The sequence below is a fragment of the Mesocricetus auratus genome, unplaced genomic scaffold (genome assembly GCF_017639785.1).
Source record: "Mesocricetus auratus isolate SY011 unplaced genomic scaffold, BCM_Maur_2.0 Super-Scaffold_100004, whole genome shotgun sequence".
Taxonomy (NCBI): Eukaryota; Metazoa; Chordata; class Mammalia; order Rodentia; family Cricetidae; genus Mesocricetus; species Mesocricetus auratus.
Window position 1 is genome coordinate 21,629,929 of NW_024429189.1, and position 20,872 is coordinate 21,650,800.

Here is a 20,872-nt window from a genome sequence, read left to right on the forward strand (position 1 = left end):
ATTTTAAAAAACGGAGTAGAAAAAAAAATCAAGAAATGAACCTTGCCTCTGAGGAGCTTCTATTAGAGTTGTGTTGAAGACACATAGAAAAATTAAATAAAAAATAAGATCATACATATAAGTAGAACTGTCATTGGCAGTGGAAATGAGTAATATATATATATATGTGTGTGTGTGTATATGTGTATATATATAAAACCTTTAAATATGTACCTAATAAAATCAAACTATTACTCTGTATTTTGATAGTCTAATAGAAACTTCTGCCTGGAAACTGTAGGATTGCTTAGAAAACAGAGTGAGTTGCAGTTTTACTTGTGTGCTGAGTTCATCCTGCTCTCAAATTAAAGCCCCCTCCTCTTGTCTTGGGAAGGCAAACATTCACATTAACTGCCTTAAGGAATGATTCTGGCAGCTATCAAGGTTCATCAAGGAAGGAATGCTTTATTTGCTATCTGCAAGCACCTGGGTGTTTCTGTTTCTACCTGCTAATGTTTGTTCCCACAGACATGTCTAACTGAGACGGAAATTACCTCTGGTGAACATGGGACACAGAGACAAGCCTTAGATGTCACACTATGAGCTGACCTATAAAAGCCGAACTTTACAAAGTATGAGCTTGGGTTTGTTCCTGGGTGAAACCAGACTGAGTTTCCCTGTCTCTCCGACTGCTTGCTGTCTCTCCTGTGCTGGTTAAAATTTCCATGACAGTAGGGGTGTAAATTATTCAGTCATTGGAAAAATAGTTTCCCAGAAAACTAAAGTAAGACTGTCATATGGTCTAATATCTATACGCAAAAGAACTGAAATCAGCTGTTGGAAAGACAATGTTATTACTCACGGTCATATAAATAATTCACAGTAGCAAAAAGGTGGGAGCAATTACCCACAGAAGAATGGATACACAAGACATGGCATACATTTATAAAGGAATATTACTCAGCTTTAAAAAAGAAGAAAGCTCTGAAAGAACTATAACAAGGGTAAACTTTGAGAGCATTATTCTAAGTGAAATCAATTAGTATCTGAAGACAAATTTTGTATAATTCCACACATGTGAGGTGTCTACAATAGCCAAACTTACAGCAACAGGTAGTTTTGGAGGGCCAGAAGAGGAGAGAATGGCGAATTAATTGCTTAATAGAGCATTTTTTTTTTTACCTTCTGAGCCATCTCGCTAGCCCTTGGCACATATTTAAATACTCAAAACAACTTTTGTTTTAGTTCAGCTTAACAGCTGAGGACTCTCAGCTAAGCAAGGTTGCTAACTTTTCCAGAAGGAAATAGTAACAACACACGCCAGACCCAGGTGTCTTATCCTGAGGATATACGCTCCTAACAACCACAGGGGCCAATTCCCAGTGCCTCCAGACAGGGAGATGCTTTAGAGAGGACTAATGAGCAGACTTGAGATCCTGCCCCATCTCACCTTCCAAAGACGGAAAGAAAAGGCTGCTACTCACATCACTCTGCAGTGCGTAAGCCTTCTTGGCGAGGTCCACGTTGATGCTGTCGGGTGGGTAGCTGTAGTTGTGCAAGATGTGTTTATAGTCCACATCGCTGGCAATCTCCTGAGATTTCTTAGCTTGGGTGACTTGGAGCATATCAAGAGGGGCAGTGTAGATTGTTTTTGACTTCTCATAGTCTTTGCGGTATTCACGCTGTAAGAAGAGAGCATTTAGTCCCACTCATCCTTAATGAATTCACAGAAAAGCAGAATAAATATACTGTAGAGAAACAGGTGCAAACATTCAAGTAATCATTTTATCCCAAATTTGTGCCTATGAGTTATATCATCAAATTCCTCTAGAGAAATCATACATAGACAGATCTTCCCACATTTATTTTACTTTTATCTTCTGATTTTTTTAGACATGGTCTTGTTTGTATGGCTCTGGTTGACCTGGTACTATCTATGCAGCCCAGGCTGAAAATGAACTCATGGCAGTCCTTCTGCCTCAGCCTCCTGAGTGCTGGGATTACAAGCATGAGCTACCACACCAGTTTCCAAAGCTTTTCAGCTAAACAACAGCTATAGGTCAGCTTAGGGAACTTTATCTGCCTTCGAATACTTTGTGGGTTGTTATTTTCAGGGAAAGAGTTTATCAGTTATAAAGCCCAATCCCTGAGTGATGAGTGGAAAACTTGGAAACTTACTGTGACATGCGAGTGCATATTTAAGGCCTGTTCTGTAGGAAAGGATCAAGGGCAGCACTGCAACAGCAGTTGGAAAGGAGGGAAAAGGTGATTTGCTGAGCTGTTTAGACACTTGTGTTTATGTCTCAGCGGCTGACACATATCAGTGTCTATAAAACACTGTCAAAACACACCACAGAAATTCTTGTGCATTTGTATTTATTGTTGAATTATTCACAACAGCCAGGAAGGGCAACCGCCCGAGCTGTCCATCAGTTGACAAACAGATACATAAAATGTGGTTCCTCTAGACAATGGAATTTTATGTAGCCATAGATAAAGATGAAATTAGGACATTTGAAGAAAAAAATGGAAATCACTGTGGAGTGAAGCAAGGCAGACTCCATATTTGGTCTTCTATGGTGCCTAGATTTAGACTTGTGTATATATGTGTGTGAGTGTGTTTATACATGTGTTGCTGTCTAGATCGCAAACTACAAAGGGTGGATGACTGTGAAGGAAGGCAGTGCTGAAGTGACTGACTTAAGGAGAATGAAGTCTAATGACACAAGTCATGTGTGGGAAAATGCCATGATGGGCATGGGCATGGACAAATACTCGAACCTAAAAAAAAAATCCAGTTAAAAAAGTCATGAGAGATGCAAATGGCTTGAAAAAAAGTCTCCTTGCTCTATATAGCTTAGCATTAGCTAGCATTAGCCTAGACCTTGTGTGAGAACGGCTCACTGATGTCGTCTTTCAGTTGCCAACATCAGTCAATTGGTAAGAGTTCATCGGTTTATTTTGTGCCTAGCGATCTCATGCTTTCAAGGACAGGATGAAAACAAGCAATCAAAGAGTGCCATAGGTTTCTGTGGTATCAGTGCAGGGTTAGTTGTAGAGTCTGAATCCGAGAAGGCATTCAGAATGGTTGAAGGGCAGAGGCCTGTGCATGGGCACTGTGCAATGCTCACAAAAATGATAAAGCACACACAAATCATGGTGTGCACACATCATCCTTCTTCACCATGGAAACCAGTGTTTGAAAGCTATGCTGAACACTGTAGCCACTCCTAAAATATCCTCTAAGCAGTATGTACTGTAATTGGCAAGAGCAGAAGATTGCCTTTCTATAGTTAAAATCATAACTAGAAAAGGACAAATGGGGTGGGCGGGGGAGGAGAGGAGGGAGAGGGAGCTGGGATTGACATGTGAAGCAAGCTTGTTGCTAATTTAAATTAAAACAAGGACAAACGACCCATGAATGACCTTTAGGGAAACTATGAATCTCTGAAATTTAGGATAGATAGAGAAAATGTTCCACAAAGGTGGTCTATATTTTAAAAATCATGTTTTAAAAAAGGCACCAATGGAATGTTTTTCTCAGCTAGAGGCCATGACCAAGTATTTAAGTCAGTAGAAAGCATTGATAGCCACACTTGATTTTATATTGGAAGTTCATTAGTTTCTTCTAAAGGCAGTTTCAAAATCTGTTTAAAGGCTATTTTTTAAATATATCAAAGCATCTAGTGACCTTTTATAAGAGATTTTAAGAACAAAACCTGACACTCTGCTAAATATTAATGCAGTCTTCCAAGTGGAACGGATGTCAAACACTGTCAATAATTCCTTTCCTCAAATGTGAGCCACGCAAGAGCCAGGGGACACGCTGCCTCTAAGGCTCTTGGCAGGTTCTTATGAGCTTCAGAGGCCATGGGCACAAAACCCTCCAGCTGAAATCCTTCTACTCTGGAATGTGGTGAGTGAAACCATCTTGAACATGGGACAGATACTCACATCACTCTGGTTTTTGGCTGTCTTCAGGGAGTGCAGCATCTTGGGGTCATCATTGATGCTGAGGGCGCCAATCATCTTGCCTTTGCTCTTCTCATAGTCCTTCTTGTACATCACCTGCAAGGACATCGCACATGCTGACTGATCAGCAGGGACATCCCAGGCCAGCAGCCCAGCCCATCACCTGCAAGGACATCGCACATGCTGACTGGTCAGCAGGGGCATCCCAGGCCAGCAGCCCAGCCCGGGGCCACACTCACATCGCTGGCATTCTTGCTGTTGGCTTTGGCTGCCAGCAGGGGAATGGCGTCCATCTTGATGTCAAACTTCTTAGCTTTGCTCTTCTCCCAGTCATGCTTGTAGACATTCTGGGGAAGTTTCAGAAAAGAAATTATTTAAAAAAAAGACAGTGATAAAGGCTAATCCAGTGAATATAAAAAAACCTCATCTATGAGTAATTTATTAACCAAACAATAGTCTAACTACTGATCTATTTTTTAGTTTTTTTCTTTAACACTAAAAATACAAATAGTATACTCTGTTTTAATTAAGAACCTTCTAATTATGTGGTGTGACCCTTGCCCTTACCACAAATAATTTTATATAACAGACAGCCACTTATAAAAGATAAAATGAAAAAAATTACATGGGAGAAATCTCAAAAACTCTAGAGATTATCAAATGAGAGAGTGCTTGTGATAATGAATGACATCTGATAATGAAGTTGGTCCCCAGAGCACTTGCACACATAACTGTCTCCACAGCTAACTGCATTGAATCTAGCTCTGTGTCTTCAGACACACTCACACTCACTCTTCGCACACATGAGGCAAGCGTGTGGCATCTTACTTACGTCACTCAGGTTATAAGCATTGACTCTGTGCTGGATGAACTCGGGTGCATCGGCAGGCACGTTGCACTTGAATTTCTCGCCTTCATGCTTTGCCTTGTAATTCAGCTGGGGGCAGGAGAGAAAGGGAGAATATATGTTGCTGTGGGCTGACTGTGTGCCAAAGTCATGTGGGTGGGTGGTATTTGACAGGAGACACGTAGCTCAAAGAGCCCCGCCCTCATGGGCTGATTCATCTGCAGGGGTGGCTTCATTATACAAGTGAGCTCTGAGGAGGGCCCGAGCTCCATCTCCCTAAGCGATACCTATGTCAAGCCGTGATTCAACAGGAAGCCCTTGCCTGAGCTGGCACCAAGCCCTTAGACTCCCTAATCTTTTCAACTATATACTAAGTAAACTTCTATTATTTTTGAGGGGTGAGAGGTGGTTTTAGAAATAGCATCTTATTATGTATCTCAGGATTTCCTCAAACTCAGGATCCCCCTGCTCCGGCCTCCCAAGTGCTTGGGTTTCAGTCAAGGGCTACATGTCTGGCAAACTTCTGTTCTTTATAAATTGCTTGGCCCTAGATATTTTTTTTACAGCACAGAAAATGGACTCAGCATATATTCACACAGTCCAAAGTAGGGATTTCCTTGAATTTATGTAAGATAGTATTAAGAAAAATGCTTCAAAGAGTTGCTTTATCTGGTCAGTGTCTCATTCCCTCTCTCAGAAGGATTATAGACAACTGGACTTCATTTTGACATTTCATAACTGCTGCTATACTATAGATATGTTAACACACACCTCATCAATGACACAAGAGCGGGCTTGGGAAGACATGAAAATGCAGTTATGAAATTCTGTAATTAGTACAACAACAAAACCAGTATTAATCCCCAGTAAGGCCTTCCCACAGTTACAAAGATAAAGTACTGGCCATCCATTTTGTAGGCTTTCCTCAACTCTCTGCCTACAGCTCTTTCCATTGTTTTTCTCATTGTCACACTAGCGTAGCTTTCTGTTAAAGTATAATTGCACTATTTCCCTCCATTCCCTTTCCTTCCTTCAACTTCTCCCATGGACTCTTACTCCCTCTCAAATTCCTGGACTCTTCTTCAATTATTCCTTTACATACACACATGCACACATGAACACACACACACATGCATGAGCAAACATATAAATATGGCCCGTTGAGTCTATGCAGTACATACATGTGGCCTATATGTACATGATAATTTCAGGGTTGGCCACTGGTACTGGATAACCACCCAGGGGCTCCTCCCTGTGGGAAGACTATCTCTCCCTCTCCCAGAATCCTTTAGTTGCCTATAGTTCTTTCTCTAGGGATGGGGCTCCCTGAGATTACCCCTTCACATTAGCATGTCTGTTGGTATCATTGTTCAGGTCTTGTTTAGACAGCCATACTCTTGAAGTATTATGAGTGAAGACTGCCTGTCATTTATAGGAGACAATTTTCCAGCACATTCCATGGTCCTGTGGCTCTTAACACCTTTCTACCCTCCATGTTTCCTAAGCCTTAGGTACAGGAGCTGTGTCGCAGATGTATCTACTGGGTTATTTCTCATATAAAAATGCTTTAAATTATATTTAACATTTTTGTTTGTGTGTGTGTGACAAGTGTGGAGGTCACAGGACTATTTTTAGAAGTCAGTTCTCTACTTCCACCATGTAGAAGGAGGGCAGTGATCAAACTCAGGTCATCAGACTTAGTGACAAGCACTCAGTGAGTCTTCTCAGTGGCCCCACATTTTAACTCTGTTTGTTATGATTACTGCCTGGAATGAGCTTTGTTTTAAGTGTACCTCTCCTTTTTGTAAAGTTTCTGTGACCTCACCAGAACGGGAAAGCTTCCCTTTTCACCTGTCAAATGGATGCCTCCACTGCTACTGTTTTTCTTAAGTGGCACAAAGTTCTAGTGTGTATGGGACACACTTTAATAAGTAAGGCAATCCTATGAACAATCGGTGAGTTATTAAAAATATTAGTTACTGCATTGCTATGTAACAGTTTGCTGGAGGTTGCAACTTGATCTAGCAGCTTCCTTTGCCTTTTGTTAAGAAAATGTGAAACGTGCCATGAATGATAGGACAGATGAATCCTTGAAGACACTGAGATTTTCAGTATGTCACCCCTGGGCCTCCCCCTCACACATGAGTCAGTACACTTACATCACTGAGCTGTTTGGTGTTGAGCTGGGCTTGCAACAGCACAGGAGTGTCGGTGACAGCCGTGAATTTGGTCTTATCAGGGTGCACTTTGTAGGTATGCTGGAAGAGAAGACAGTCTTCACCAACATTTCACACTGTAATCTGTTCCTGTGCACCCCACACCAAAACTTTGCTTTCTTTAGTTCTGAAAGATTGGTTCAATACTACTTCCTCATCTTCTCTCTTTCTCCTTACCTTCTTTCATCTCTCCTCCTCCCAATGTTATGCTGTAGATGTGTAGCTTTTTACTAAAATATAATTATACTGTTCTCCTCCATTTCTTTTCTCCCTCCCCTTCCTTCTCCCCCAATCTTATCTAAGCAGCTCAGTCTTCCGAGTGCTAGCATGCCTCTGTACTGAAACTTGTAATCAGTAGGGGCTGGGCTTTGAGTTACGAGTGTTGTACTGTTCCTCCCTCCCTTCCTCTCCAGCACATCCCAGCCATGACTCCTCTTAATTCTCTCTCTGTCTCTCTCTCTCTCTCTCTCTCTCTCTCTCTCTCTCTCTCTCTCTCTCTCTCTCTCTCTCTCTCTCTCTCTCTCTCTCTCTCTCTCTCTCTCTCTCTCTCTCTCTCTCTCTCTCTCTCTCTCTCTCTCTCTCTCTCTCTCTCTCTCTCTCTCTCTCTCTCTCTCTCTCTCTCTCTCTCTCTCTCTCTCTCTCTCTCTCTCTCTCTCTCTCTCTCTCTCTCTCTCTCTCTCTCTCTCTCTCTCTCTCTCTCTCTCTCTCTCTCTCTCTCTCTCTCTCTCTCTCTCTCTCTCTCTCTCTCTCTCTCTCTCTCTCTCTCTCTCTCTCTCTCTCTCTCTCTCTCTCTCTCTCTCTCTCTCTCTCTCTCTCTCTCTCTCTCTCTCTCTCTCTCTCTCTCTCTCTCTCTCTCTCTCTCTCTCTCTCTCTCTCTCTCTCTCTCTCTCTCTCTCTCTCTCTCTCTCTCTCTCTCTCTCTCTCTCTCTCTCTCTCTCTCTCTCTCTCTCTCTCTCTCTCTCTCTCTCTCTCTCTCTCTCTCTCTCTCTCTCTCTCTCTCTCTCTCTCTCTCTCTCTCTCTCTCTCTCTCTCTCTCTCTCTCTCTCTCTCTCTCTCTCTCTCTCTCTCTCTCTCTCTCTCTCTCTCTCTCTCTCTCTCTCTCTCTCTCTCTCTCTCTCTCTCTCTCTCTCTCTCTCTCTCTCTCTCTCTCTCTCTCTCTCTCTCTCTCTCTCTCTCTCTCTCTCTCTCTCTCTCTCTCTCTCTCTCTCTCTCTCTCTCTCTCCGTCTCTGGCCCTGATCTTGGCATGGCAGAACAGTCTTGCCTCAGATTGCCTGGACTCCCGGTCTCTTCAGATCACCCTGGTCTAACTCTGAATCACCCCTTACATTAGATGATCACTCCCTTGCTCCTAAGTGCTTCCTGTTCACCACCTGTCTCTTCCACTCCAATGAACTTCCTGGATAGCAGGTCATCTTGGTCTCCGAGTCCCCAGCTCTGAGGACAATGCCTGGCTCATGCTAGCTCCTGTTGTCACTTTGTTGGGCAATGAGCACCTTGATTATGACAAACCTGGATGGTCTCCTTTTGTCCTGAATTTGTAGCTGTACAAACTAATGAAAAGAAAGACATAAAACCTCGAAGGATTCATGGATAATGGACTTCTTAGTGATTTTAGTGGTCTCCAATCCTACCCCTAAAGCCAGATTTAAATAAAATACTGCATCCTGACCACTAGGTGATAGTATTTAAATTCCTGTGAAATATACCACTAGATGTCACAAGCATTCCACACCCAATTTCAAGAACTCAGGCAGCTGCCTTACGTCTTTACACTGGTCCAACTTCTTGATAGCTTCGTACTCTTGAGTTATAGTCTGAGGGAAATAGCATCGCCCTTTGTCTTCTTCATACTCTGCTTTGTAACTCTTCTAAAATGCACAAGAATAAAAGGAATCAGGATGGCTGTTGTTCCCAATCAGTGTCACTACAGGCCCAAGTACCTGGTTCCAAACTTACGTCACTGTTTTGAGCTGAAACTTTCATGCAGTGTGTATGGTATGGGTCCTCAAAGCTGCCAACATAGTGACCTAAAATATTCTTTACGTATGAATCTTTGTATTTAGCCTAAAAATGAAAGCACAATACTTCATGTTGACAGTGCTTTTTCAATGGGCAGGAAAGCCTTCCCACCCAAGAGGTAGTCATGGCCTCCCGCACCTCACTGAAGTTCTTCAGAAGGGTATCGAGTTGATACTTAGGGGTTTCACAATAATTCATACTCTTGGCCTTTGTCTTCTCATAGTTTTCCCTGTATAGTCTCTGTCAAAGGATAAAAATAAAATTAAGCAAAGAAAAATAAATCTCACACACTAACCGCCATCAATGTCATTGTTGGATTTGAAACATTGGGATAGGATTGTTATGTTTTCTTCCACAATGAAGACAGGATACCCTTGAGGCTCGTGTCTTATATGATAGTGGATGCTGATAATGGCAAGTGTTCATATTACCTATCTCAGTATTGCTCAGACTGAAAGAGAAAGCACATGGATGCTGTCACTCAAGAGAGTTCTGCCTTGAAATAAATGTCCCATTTTTATGTGCTTGCAGAATAGGGATTACTTAAAAAAGCTGAAGTAAAATAAGCCCTGAGGCCTAAGAAGGGTCTGAGGACACAGGCAGTCCTGCAAAGGTCACCAGCTTACCACTTGCTGCAAACACATTTCATCATATCCCAAGAAGTCAGCCTCCCTGTAACCTTACATTTTCTTTATTGTGGTTGTCCTTGAAAGATGGTTTTTAGTCCTTTAATGGGTGTATCCATTGTATGTTTCTTCACATTCCCCTTTAATTCTCTCATATAGAAACCTCTAAGTATGCTCAACAAGAGCAGAGACACTTGTAAATGCTAGGAAATATAGGAAGAATTTCTTTCTTATTATTAGGAATTACAAAGGCAGTCCCAGCAGATTTTTTAAAGCAAGGATTAAAGTTTTCCAAGTGAAACTAACGTTTTATAAAATTCTTAATCTGAACTATCTTGCTTTTGCATTCATGTTTCATCTGTTTTTCCTACTTTGTTTCTCAGTTGGTCTTCTCACTTTTTGCTTTTTGTTTTCTCCATATCTTTTTTTGTTGTTGTTGTTGTTTTGTTTTTTTGTTTTCTCCACATCTTTGCAGACACCTTAGCTCAGGGCATTGAGTGAGTGCACTCCCACACTGATACAAGGAACACTGTGTATACTAACATATTTAGCCTACTTCTGGGAAATAAAGAAAAGTGTCTCTAGGGTTTGTTTCCTCCTTATGAAACAAAGGTATAGAGAAGACCAAAGAAGCAAGCTTCCCAGAGAAGAGTGACATCACAAACAGTGAATCTCAGCTAACCATAGGTCTCTTCACATTTAATCTCAATCTGAGATTTGAGTATAGGCTGACATCCGACCTAAGGTTATATTAATTAGTGGTGTGTCCATATCAAAACAGAGTGGTTTTGCAAAGATCCTTACATCACTCTGGTTTTTGGCTGTCTTCAGGGAGTGCAGCATCTTGGGGTCATCATTGATGCTGAGGGCGCCAATCATCTTGCCTTTGTTCTTCTCATAGTCCTTCTTGTACATCACCTGCAAGGACATCGCACATGCTGACTGATCAGCAGGGACATCCCAGGCCAGCAGCCCAGCCCGGGGCCACACTCACATCGCTGGCATTCTTGCTGTTGGCTTTGGCTGCCAGCAGGGGAATGGCGTCCACCTTGATGTCAAACTTCTTAGCTTTGCTCTTCTCCCAGTCTTGCTTGTAGACATTCTGGGGAAGGAATCAGCAAAAGAGAAATGCCTATTGTCACATTTAAAAACCAAGGCTAACTCATCATTTTATTCTTAACAGAAAATAAATGGACGCTATTCATGGTCTAGAACTTCTAATTCTAAGCCTAGGTTTCTTGTTCTCCATCAGAATCTTTCAAATTAGCTCAATTTCAGGCATCACACTAGTATCTGAGTCCTGAACTAAATAGTAGAGAATGGTACAAACATTTGCAGTTAGCCTATTCTTGGTGGCTTTAGGCATCATTTTCATTTGTCCTTTAAATCCACTCAGAGATCATTTTGTGAGTCATTCTACTGCTCACCCATGATGGATAATCACAGTACTTGTTTTTGGGAAGTTTTGAAGAAGTTAAGAGAGTAATTTAACTTGTCTATAAAATTAAATTTGGACAATGAAAGCTGGCAATGGATTCGTGGCTTTCTGCTCTTTAGATCCCGTGTTATCATTAGCATAAGCTTTCTTACATATAAAAACAAGCCTAATTTGTGGAATAAAGGCAAGCATTTCTAGAAAAGATCATATACTAGGAAAATTGAATTATGGCATAGTTTATATAAATGTTGCTAACAGATCTAACACTAAGATTTACAATGAAATACACATGCATGGTGACATTTTAGAGGCTGGTTAGAAAACATTAATGCTAATGTTACTAGCAACTGAATGAAGTTACTTACAAAATGACTATATACAGGCAGTAGAGATTAACAAGGCCAGCTTAAAGGTACATTGACAGAAAGTTAGAAACATGACATAAATGTTAAGAGTTCTTCCCATTTTTAACATTGAAGTAGTCATTGAATTACAATGAAGTAACTCAAAACTAGGTGCACAACTGTCAATGTGCCACCCATAGGGTGCAATCCACAAGACACTTACATCACTCAGGTTATAGGCATTGACTCTGTGTTGGATAAAGGCAGGAGCATCCGGAGGTATATGACACTTGAATTTTTCACTTTCGTGTTTGGCTTTGTAATTTAGCTAAAGAGAAGGAAGCAGGGTATGGGGCAGAGAGAGAGAGAGAGAGGATCATTAAGTTCAGAAGAAAAGGATTTACCAAATAAAAAAACCTCTTTCAGACATTTTGTGAAGTAAACTGACAAAGATCACAAGAGCAAACGCTTAGTAAAGTCACTCTGCACTGATGAGCCTGTGCCCTGGACCCTTGTCAGCTGTCACCATGTCCATCACAGCCACCATGACCTCCACTACAGTAGGTGACAGAGTGAGGTGGCTCTTCATACACATTCCTCTCCATGCCTTTCACAAGTGGCCCCTTTGGTTCGGACACTCTGTCCTGGCTTCCTTTCCCTTGTTGAGTTACCTACTGGAGATTCCTTCATAAGTGTCAAATTGCATCTATCGTAATTCAACGGGCAGTTGAACCATCATTTTTGGTCATAAACATACTGGGGCCATTTTATTTTTATTTTTTAGATGAATACAAGCTTGGAAATCCATACTGAAAGCTCATATAATAATATTTATCTCTAGGTTTCCATTTTCTAGAAAGTTATTTGGCAGAGAGAAGCCTGTATGGTGTTTATCTGGTCTGGACCACAGACTGTATACTTGAAACACATTTCTTATCAGCTAATTTTCAAACATGTATGAATTACATAAGAGAACGAGGCACATAAATATAAAGCCACTTGAATACCTTGTCACAAGAAGCTGGGTGTGAATCCAGTTTTGTCTAAATTTAGAATTTGTGTTCTTTTCAATACTTTAAGCTACACTGGTTTCCCTTGGATGAACAACTTTACTAAGTTTTGTCTGCTTGAAAAGATTCAGTCCATCCAGTTAATATTTTAAGTGATTATAAATATATTAACATTTACTAAAACATAATGGTTTTCTAATAAATGCAATCAAATAAGATATTGGATTTTATGGGCTGAGAAGGTAGTGGTATAGCATTATTCCCAACATGAACAAGGCTTGGGGCTTGATGCCAGAACTGCAAAATGGAATCAATTGAATTTCTGCATAGATTTATGAAATGTCTCCCACCCCTGTAACTATTCCCTAGATACTTAGAAGAACTTACGTCACTCAGCTGTTTGGAATTTGCCTGAGCTTGCAAGAGAACAGGTGAGTCCGTGACTTGAGTGAACTTGGTCTTATCTGGGTGAACCTTGTAGGTGTGCTGTGAGGGAACAAAGAGGTTTGGTTTAGCGGTGTCTGTGACATCCAAGGTGGCCTATGAGCCAAGAACACAGAACCTGTCCCACCCCACCCCAAAGAAATTGGGGACTAAGCAAACATTTGTTGTGTTTGTTTTTAGCTGGTTTGTGGTTTGTCTGAGAGATCCTCCTCTATGAAAGGAAGAACCACCCCATGTCTTCAGATCCCTGATAGCTCTTCATAGCAATGAGCTAGAATTAGCTCTGAGACACAGGATGCCAACAGGAACAGAAGCATACCTTCTATGAAATAGATGTTGCTTCTTACAAATGCCTTGCTAAAACATGTTTGTAAAGTGGTCAACATTTTAAAAGTATCTTGAGCTGGGTGTTGGTGGTGCACGCCTTTAATCCCAGCACTAGGGAGGCAGAGGCAGGTGGATCTCTGTGAGTTCGAGGCCAGCCTGGTTTACAGAGGGAGTTCCAGAACAGACTCCAAAACAATACAGAGAAACCCTGTCTTGAAAAAAAAAGTATCTTGGCTTCTAGATGCCACAAAGGGTGACAACATTTGGACCACTGAAAATGAAGTAGGAAGGATCTGGTCTGCAGGAGGAGGGATGACTTTGTCACAAGTTCACTTTGTGAACCTACATCTTTACACTGGTCCAGTTTCTTGATTGCTTCATACTCCTGGGTAATGGTCTGGGGGAAGAAGCCTTTGCCTCTGTCCTCTTCATACTCTGCTCTGTAGTTTTTCTGAGAGGGAAATAATCAGATGTGAGGATCCAATGATGGTTTCATGTCTTAAACCTGCAACATCTTATTTAGAAAGTGAAAACAATAGCCTTAGGACTTACATCACTGTTTTGAGCTGTCACTTTCATACAATGTGTGTGGTATGGGTCCTCAAAGCTGCCTACGTAGTGTCCTAAAATATTTTTTAGGTAGGAATCTTTGTATTTAGTCTGAAAGACAAAATGTACTTCATTTATTAATTGATCAGTGGTTTATTAAATAAGAAAGCTTTTACATAGAACGGGTAGCAGCATGATCACTTACATCACTACTGAAGTTCTGCAGTACTGTATCAAGCTGAAACTTGGGGGTCTCGCAGTAATTTATGCTCTTGGCCTTTGTCTTTTCATAGTTTTCCTTGTATAGTTTCTGCAAAAGGGGGGGGATCAGTTAAAATAGATCCTGGCACTCCCACGCTGATTATAATGCTCATATTTTCCAACATCAGACAAGAGAAGGAGAAAAGATACCATCCGCCAACTACCTTAGAAACTGACAGTCAAACACTCGGTGTCATGGTATTATTAGAAATGATTGTAAAACCTAAGTTTTTAACATTTTCAAAAACTTAAGAAGCCAGCATGCTACCTTCTAGCTGAGTCTCAGTGGCAGGCCTATGTCTCTGGGCTGTTCTCTGTCTCCTCTCAACACACTTACCCTCTCACTCACAGAGGCTAAGATAACAGCAGGCTATTTAGCTTTGCTAGTTTGCAAATAAACTTTCATGAAAAGGTAAGCTGAAAAAATACACAATTAGGCTTTAAAAAATAAGACCCATAAGAGAATTTGAAGCATGCATGAAGGGCCGTCACTACCTCTCCTTCACTGCTAACATTTATATTCCGCCTTAAAGCAAAAGTCGATCACTGGCTGGTTTCAAGTGCACTACTGATAGAGAATAGTGCCACCACCTTCTCATGGCGGCTTTTCAAAATGTCAATAATCTGATTCCTTTTCATACATTCCTGTTTCTAGCAATGAGATTTGGTAAAGGCTTGTTTGGTAAATGTGCCCTTCATCCAGAAAACAGAAGCGTTTAGTGGTAAGGTGACATCAGAGAGATTTGGACAGATGAATTAATACCCTATTGCTTGCCTTCTCATTCCCCAGATACACACACACATTCCCCAACATGCCAACTTAGTTCAAGAGTAGAGAAACATCAACTAGCCTATTCAGAGAGCTACATAAAATCTTTGAATCTTGGGAAAATTTTCATATAATCTGCCATATAAAGCCTCAAATGAGCACATATTTAGCCTGTGTTTATTGTGTATGTGTGTATTTAGTGTATGCTTGTTGTACATGTGTGTACTTCAGGTGTGTGTGTGCGAGTGTGTGTGCATGCTTTAGTCAAATCGGTAAACTGATCTTGGACCTTTAGTCTTCTAATGCCAAGACTCTGCTTTATTTCAATTGCTACAGCTTACTTGGGTTCTTAACAATTCTCCAGGCAGAAGCAGACAGGAAATAGGTCAGGAGTCATTCTCTGAGTTCAGTGTCTGCAGATGATGGTTTCAGGTGATAGCTGTTTCTGAATGTCTCCTTTTGCCTGCTCAGAAGCCCAACACATGTGCTCTGTGTCCACAAGGAGGCCCAGGCGCCAGAAATTTCTAAGCAGGGGAGGACTTCCTGGCCCTTTGAACTCACCCCAAGGGCTACAGACAGTAAGGCATGTCTGGAAGCACTCAGTCTTCTATGGCCGGTCAGTTCTGCTGTGAGTCCTTCTCCACAACCTGCCAAGCCACCTGTCATTGTCTGCTAAACTGATTGGCCTGGCTTTGTAAGGCACGTAAAAGCAGTGAATTATCTAGGATTCCTCAGACTTCAATGGTTATACTTCCCAAATAAAAGTTAGACTGGAGATCATGGTCTGACTCAAGACCATGCCTTTCTGCTCACCGTGGACATATTGCTCATCAGAGTTTTTAATTTGCCCGCCCCCAAATACAATATCGCACAAGGAGAAAGACTCCATCTCTGGTGAAGTTAAGGCTTAAAAAACACTTGTGAAGAGAGTTGACTTACATCACTCAGGACATTTCCTGCTGCCTTTAGCTGCCTGAGCAGTGGGTTCTCTGACGCAGGAAGTACGTTATAGTCTGCTTTTCCTTTATTCTTCTCGTAGTCTTCTTTGTATTTTACCTGTGGGGATGAAATAAAATAATAAACTCCATGGGTTATTTTTGTCCTCTGTCTCCATCATGGCAATTATGACATGGTTCCATAAATCAATCTCCTCTTTAGAGAAATGGCAGCTTGGCATTTTATAACCACAATACCAACAGTAACTCATACCAGCATTACAGAAATTTCCAGGAAACTTTTTTTTCTTTTCATTCATTTATTCATTCAAAAATATCAGAGGGAGTCGATTACGTGCCTGGCTCTGGGAAAAACACAAAAAAGAACAACATATGGTCTCTGTCCTCGAAAGGAGAAAGACATATAAATATTGGGGAAAGAAAGAAACACAAACAGTGACAGCACATCGTGCCCCAGATGTCTGCTCTTGTAGAACCTTCACTCAGCTCTTAGCTTCCTGCTGCCATCTGCCTGTACATCTTAAAGACACAAAGCTAGGGGCATCATCAGTTCCGCCTTTATGCCTTTCCTGTAGCACGCATTGAGAGAGCACGTGCTTAATATGCAGGCAGGAGAAAATGGAGCCAGGTGGGATGAATGGTGGCAACCTCAGCTTTCCTTTCCCGCCTTGTAACTTTAAATTCCAACCATGGCAGAGGCTGTACGTTTGGGGCTGGGGAAGCTAAAAACTCTGATAAGGAACATGTCCACGGTGAGCAGAAAGGCATGGTCCCGAGTCAGACCATGATCTCCAGTCTGACTTTTATTTGGGAAATATAACCGTTGAACTCTGAGGAATCCTAAATAACTCGCTACTTTTACATGCCTTAAAAAACCAGGTCAGTCAGTTTAGCAGACAATGACACACAACCCAAACCCAGATGTGTCACCCTACTGCCTACCTGGAGTACCACAGGGGCTACTCTACAGGTTCTATAGGCACGGGAGGCCTGCACAACCTTTCTACCTTCTGGGATTATAAACTCCCTTGCAAAAACAAAACTGAGCAGAAAGGACATTCACAAATCCTACCAAGCCACCTGCATCTGTCATATGGAAGAGTGTTTGGGCTTGAACCAATGTCATCCCTCCTCTTACAGACCAGCTCTCCCCTCCTTCAAAGGCAACAACCCAGTAGTTTTCTCTCAGCATCAATTCAGGGTCTCTATTGAATCTTCCCATTGGTATAGCAGCATGGAATTGTGTGTTCTGTCTTAAAATATTACTATTAATGTCTTTTCCATCAGCTACCATTCATTTTCTTTTCTTTTGGGGAAACTTCCTGAAAGAGCTTAATATACTCTGACCTTCAGTGGTTTCTTCTGTATTATTCAGTCATGAGCCCTCTCCACACAAACTCAGTCAGCTTGTTCTTTGGGCTGCCAGCGACTTTGCATTATCAAACCCAGGTGGAAACCCTTGGAACAAGTGATAACCCCATCCCCCCTTTACTGGCTGCACACGGTACCTCTCAACTGTGCTCTGTCTCACTGGGAGCATGCCAGGGTTCAGTGTGTGGAGCTGTCCACTGGCCCTACTTTCTTTGTGCTATCCAGTCTCAGGACATTACTTTCCACACACTGATGTCCCCTGTTTCATATAAAATCCCCATAAAAACCTCCATACTCATACAGTCAACGACTGACTTGATATTTCCACCTAAGCATCTACAAGGCACCTGAAATCTAACATGTTTGAAGATAAACTCCTGTTTAACTAAGAATCAGCTTCTCTCGCTGTAATCTTTCCCGTCTCCTTCAAGGGAAACCCCATCCAATGAGCTGCTTAGACGGAAAGTTTTCTCTCATATCTCACATCCAATCCTTGGGCAAGTCAAGTGTGCTCCACTTCCTAAATATTTCTCATCCTTTGCCCTGCTGGTAACCTGGTCCAAAACACCACTGTCTTTTATTTTTGTTTGTTTTGACTTTTCCAGATGAGGTTTCTCTGTGTGGCTTTGAAGGCTGTCCTGGAACTTGCTCTATATACCAGACTGGTCTGGAATTCAGAGATCCGCCTGCCTCTGCCTCCTGAGTTCTGGGATTAAAGGCATGAGCCACCACCCAGCTTGTCTTATGCTTTCTCTCCTCTGGCAGAACCAGGGCTCTGGGAGAGGGTAATGATCAAACAAGTTTACTTGACCTTGGAGTCTATGCTTTTTGTAAAAACCATACCACTTAATAATGTCAAAGCATATCCCACTTGTCAAAGTCATTCCACAGGGCACATGAAGATGCCCATGGACTCCTGGTCTTACTTGTGAGTAGGTTTTCCACCCATCAGTAAGAACACAACACTAGTGACAGTGTTGATGTGAGGCATGCAGCTTCATATAAAACTGCCATTTTTTTTCTGATGGAAGCTCTGCTAGCTGAGATGATCACCTCCATGCTTCTGGCCAGCAAACGGCTCTTCACTCCATGCAATATTGAAAATGGTGATTAGGCCCTGTGAAGGCGCTTACTGTAATCCCAACATTCTACCTCGCAACTGTGCTCAACTTCAGTAATTGCCCTCAGTATCTACCCACCACCCTTTTCATTATATATGAGAGCCAGAGTTAGGAGAAGTTCACCCACTAAAGACACGAAGAAATGGGAAAATGTCTTCACTTATACCTTGCTAGCTGCAATTCCAGCCTGCTTATTCATTTTATACTCAGGTGTTTCTGTCTGCATGAAGTAGATCTGATCTTTCAAGTTCTCGAAGTCTTCCTGATACTTCCTCTGTGAGAGAGAAAAGACACTGGAGAACAACTGTGGAGACAGGCTACCAGGACAGAGGAGACTGGACAGAACCCCTCAAGTCTGTACCTACCCCCCTTGGCTAAGGTCAGGCAGGTTGCAGCTGGAGAATGTGGTGGCATTGCCAAAACGTTTATCGGCTTAACCGAGATCTGGACAATTAGAACAGGCTGGGAAAACAACTGGGAAGGCCCAGCCTTTCTGACCCACTAAGGAAGAGCTCTGGAGAGCCAGAGCAGAGGGATGAAAATGAATTAGATTTCTGCTTTCCAGTGAAAAGAAATCAAATCAATCAATGTTATACATGTACCATTTTGTTCAGCAGGCAAAGCATAAACTAAAAAAAAAAGCCCATTTAACTCATGCTAACTGTACTCTGTATTTGTAAGAGGGTCTCACCAGGTTCCTACAAAAACTGAGGCAGAAATCATGGAACTTAGTCAAAATAATATCTAGTATTCTAGAATTTCTAGAGATATTGCAAGAAGTTGGAACTTGTCAAAGAAAGGTCCCCTGTCAGGCCATTTGGCCCTCACTCCCTACTTACTGAGATGAGATCGGCGTTCATTCTGGCCCTCACTCCCTACTTACTGAGCTGAGATTATCGGCGTTCATTCTGGCTGTTGCAATTTCAAAGCAGGGTGTCTCACTCCATTTTCCTTTGACTTTCTTCTCATAGTCTTCTTTATATTTTTGCTGGGGCCAGAAATAAAGGAAATGAAATGAAAACAAAATCTAAGAGTTGACAAGTAGAGATTGATTAATAGCATAATTTTAAATATCTTTAACAGGTTCATGTTAGACCCTCAATGAATTATCACCAAGTAATCTTGTAGTGTCGTCACATTACCCAGCAATAAAGTTGACTTAAAGGAATAGAGGAAGACAAGGAGAGGACTGTCTGTCCTTGCTGACTGTAGAGACTTAGCATCTAGTCTAAAGTGTGGTGTGTAGGAGTTTCCTCACAACTGACCCAAGTTGTTGTTATGAATTATCTTGGCCCATGTGTACCTGGAACAGAATTAACCTAGTCAAGCCCATATCTGGACCCATGAGGCAAAGCTAGAGCAGGGTTAGAGCAATTCTCCCCCTTGGCTCACAGAGCTATGCTAAAGACATCATCATCACTGACCCTCAGATGGCTTGTATGCGCCTATACTTCCACCACATCCTTCATGGAAATATAAAGCCCTTCTGTTACTATTAGCACAAGTTCTAATGTACAGAATCAATGTGTCAGAGTAAAAGTAAGTACAGCTTTCCCTAAATGTCCCATTTTCTGTCTTCACAATGCAACAGTGAATATGCTAATTATTAACAGCAGTTTTGACCTGTTCCTTTTCTGACCTGGGCTGGTTCACCCCTCCTTAGGGAACCTGGTGGTCCCCTGCTCCTAGGAGGTCACCATATTGATGTCAAACTTAGTGCCGGCATCCAATCAGCACAGAATACTACAGCTCAGAACTCCTGGACTCAAGCAATCCTGTCTCAGCCTCCCGAGTAGCTGGGACTACAGATATATACCACTGCACCTGGCTAGCAGCAATTTTTATAGCTGTCCATTACCAATGGACACTGTCATTACCAAAGGTTTGACTTAGTGCACCAACACTGCAAGTCTCTCAACACCAAGGGCTGCATATTTTCACACAGAATTCTGCTAGAAAGATGAAGCAAGATCATAGGCTAAAGATGCTTTGTGTAATTATGACACTAAAGAAATGTATGGTGTACTAATTGTCATAACAGCGATTATCATAAAAAAACTGGAGAAAAACTGTATGTTAAATGAGAGGGGGTGGAGAGAGAAGGGCAGACAGAAAGAGAAAGTGGATCCTGCTGAGACTCAGATCTGCCTTGTATACTGGGGAGGCAGATGCAGGAGGATCTTGAGATCAGGTCAGCAGGGGCTCCATGGAAAGACCCTACCTCAACAGATAAAACTGAATGAAAAAAATCTGATTTAGCTGCCCTCATGTGATGGTTTGAATGAAAATGGTCCCCTAGGCTCATAGGGAGTGGCACTATTAGGAGATGTGGTCTTGTTGGAGGAAGTTGTCCAAATGTTTTAGAAGCTCAAGCCAGGCCCAGTGTCACTCTCTGTTCCTGCTGTCTATCAATCCAGATATAGAACTGTCCAACACCATATCTGCCTGCATGTCACCATGCTTGATATAGTGGACTAAATCTTTGGAACTCTAAGCTAGCACCCAATTAAATGTTTTCTTTATTAAGAATTGGCATGGCCATGGTGTCCCTTCACAGCAATAGAAACCCGAACTAAGACACCTTCTCTGTTTAATACGTTCCCAATACAAAACTGAAATGAA

At 41.8% G+C, this 20,872-nt stretch overlaps 1 protein-coding gene across 2 annotated transcripts in view; it reads right to left on the bottom strand.

Moving 5' to 3' along the window:
• Window positions 1–20,872, bottom strand: part of Neb (nebulin) — a 237,063-nt gene that overhangs the window by 149,986 nt on the left and 66,205 nt on the right. For both annotated transcript variants that reach the window (XM_040745341.1, XM_040745340.1), the window contains 18 exons: window positions 19,134–19,238; window positions 18,417–18,524; window positions 15,742–15,858; window positions 13,978–14,082; window positions 13,776–13,883; window positions 13,570–13,674; window positions 12,840–12,938; window positions 11,666–11,770; window positions 10,655–10,762; window positions 10,465–10,578; window positions 9,173–9,274; window positions 8,972–9,079; window positions 8,779–8,883; window positions 6,958–7,056; window positions 4,784–4,888; window positions 4,191–4,298; window positions 3,934–4,047; window positions 1,464–1,661 (listed from right to left, as the gene is read on the bottom strand). In XM_040745341.1, the coding sequence (XP_040601275.1) occupies window positions 1,464–1,661; window positions 3,934–4,047; window positions 4,191–4,298; window positions 4,784–4,888; window positions 6,958–7,056; window positions 8,779–8,883; window positions 8,972–9,079; window positions 9,173–9,274; window positions 10,465–10,578; window positions 10,655–10,762; window positions 11,666–11,770; window positions 12,840–12,938; window positions 13,570–13,674; window positions 13,776–13,883; window positions 13,978–14,082; window positions 15,742–15,858; window positions 18,417–18,524; window positions 19,134–19,238 (2,013 nt within the window). The remainder of the gene's footprint in view (window positions 1–1,463; window positions 1,662–3,933; window positions 4,048–4,190; window positions 4,299–4,783; window positions 4,889–6,957; window positions 7,057–8,778; window positions 8,884–8,971; window positions 9,080–9,172; window positions 9,275–10,464; window positions 10,579–10,654; window positions 10,763–11,665; window positions 11,771–12,839; window positions 12,939–13,569; window positions 13,675–13,775; window positions 13,884–13,977; window positions 14,083–15,741; window positions 15,859–18,416; window positions 18,525–19,133; window positions 19,239–20,872) is intronic.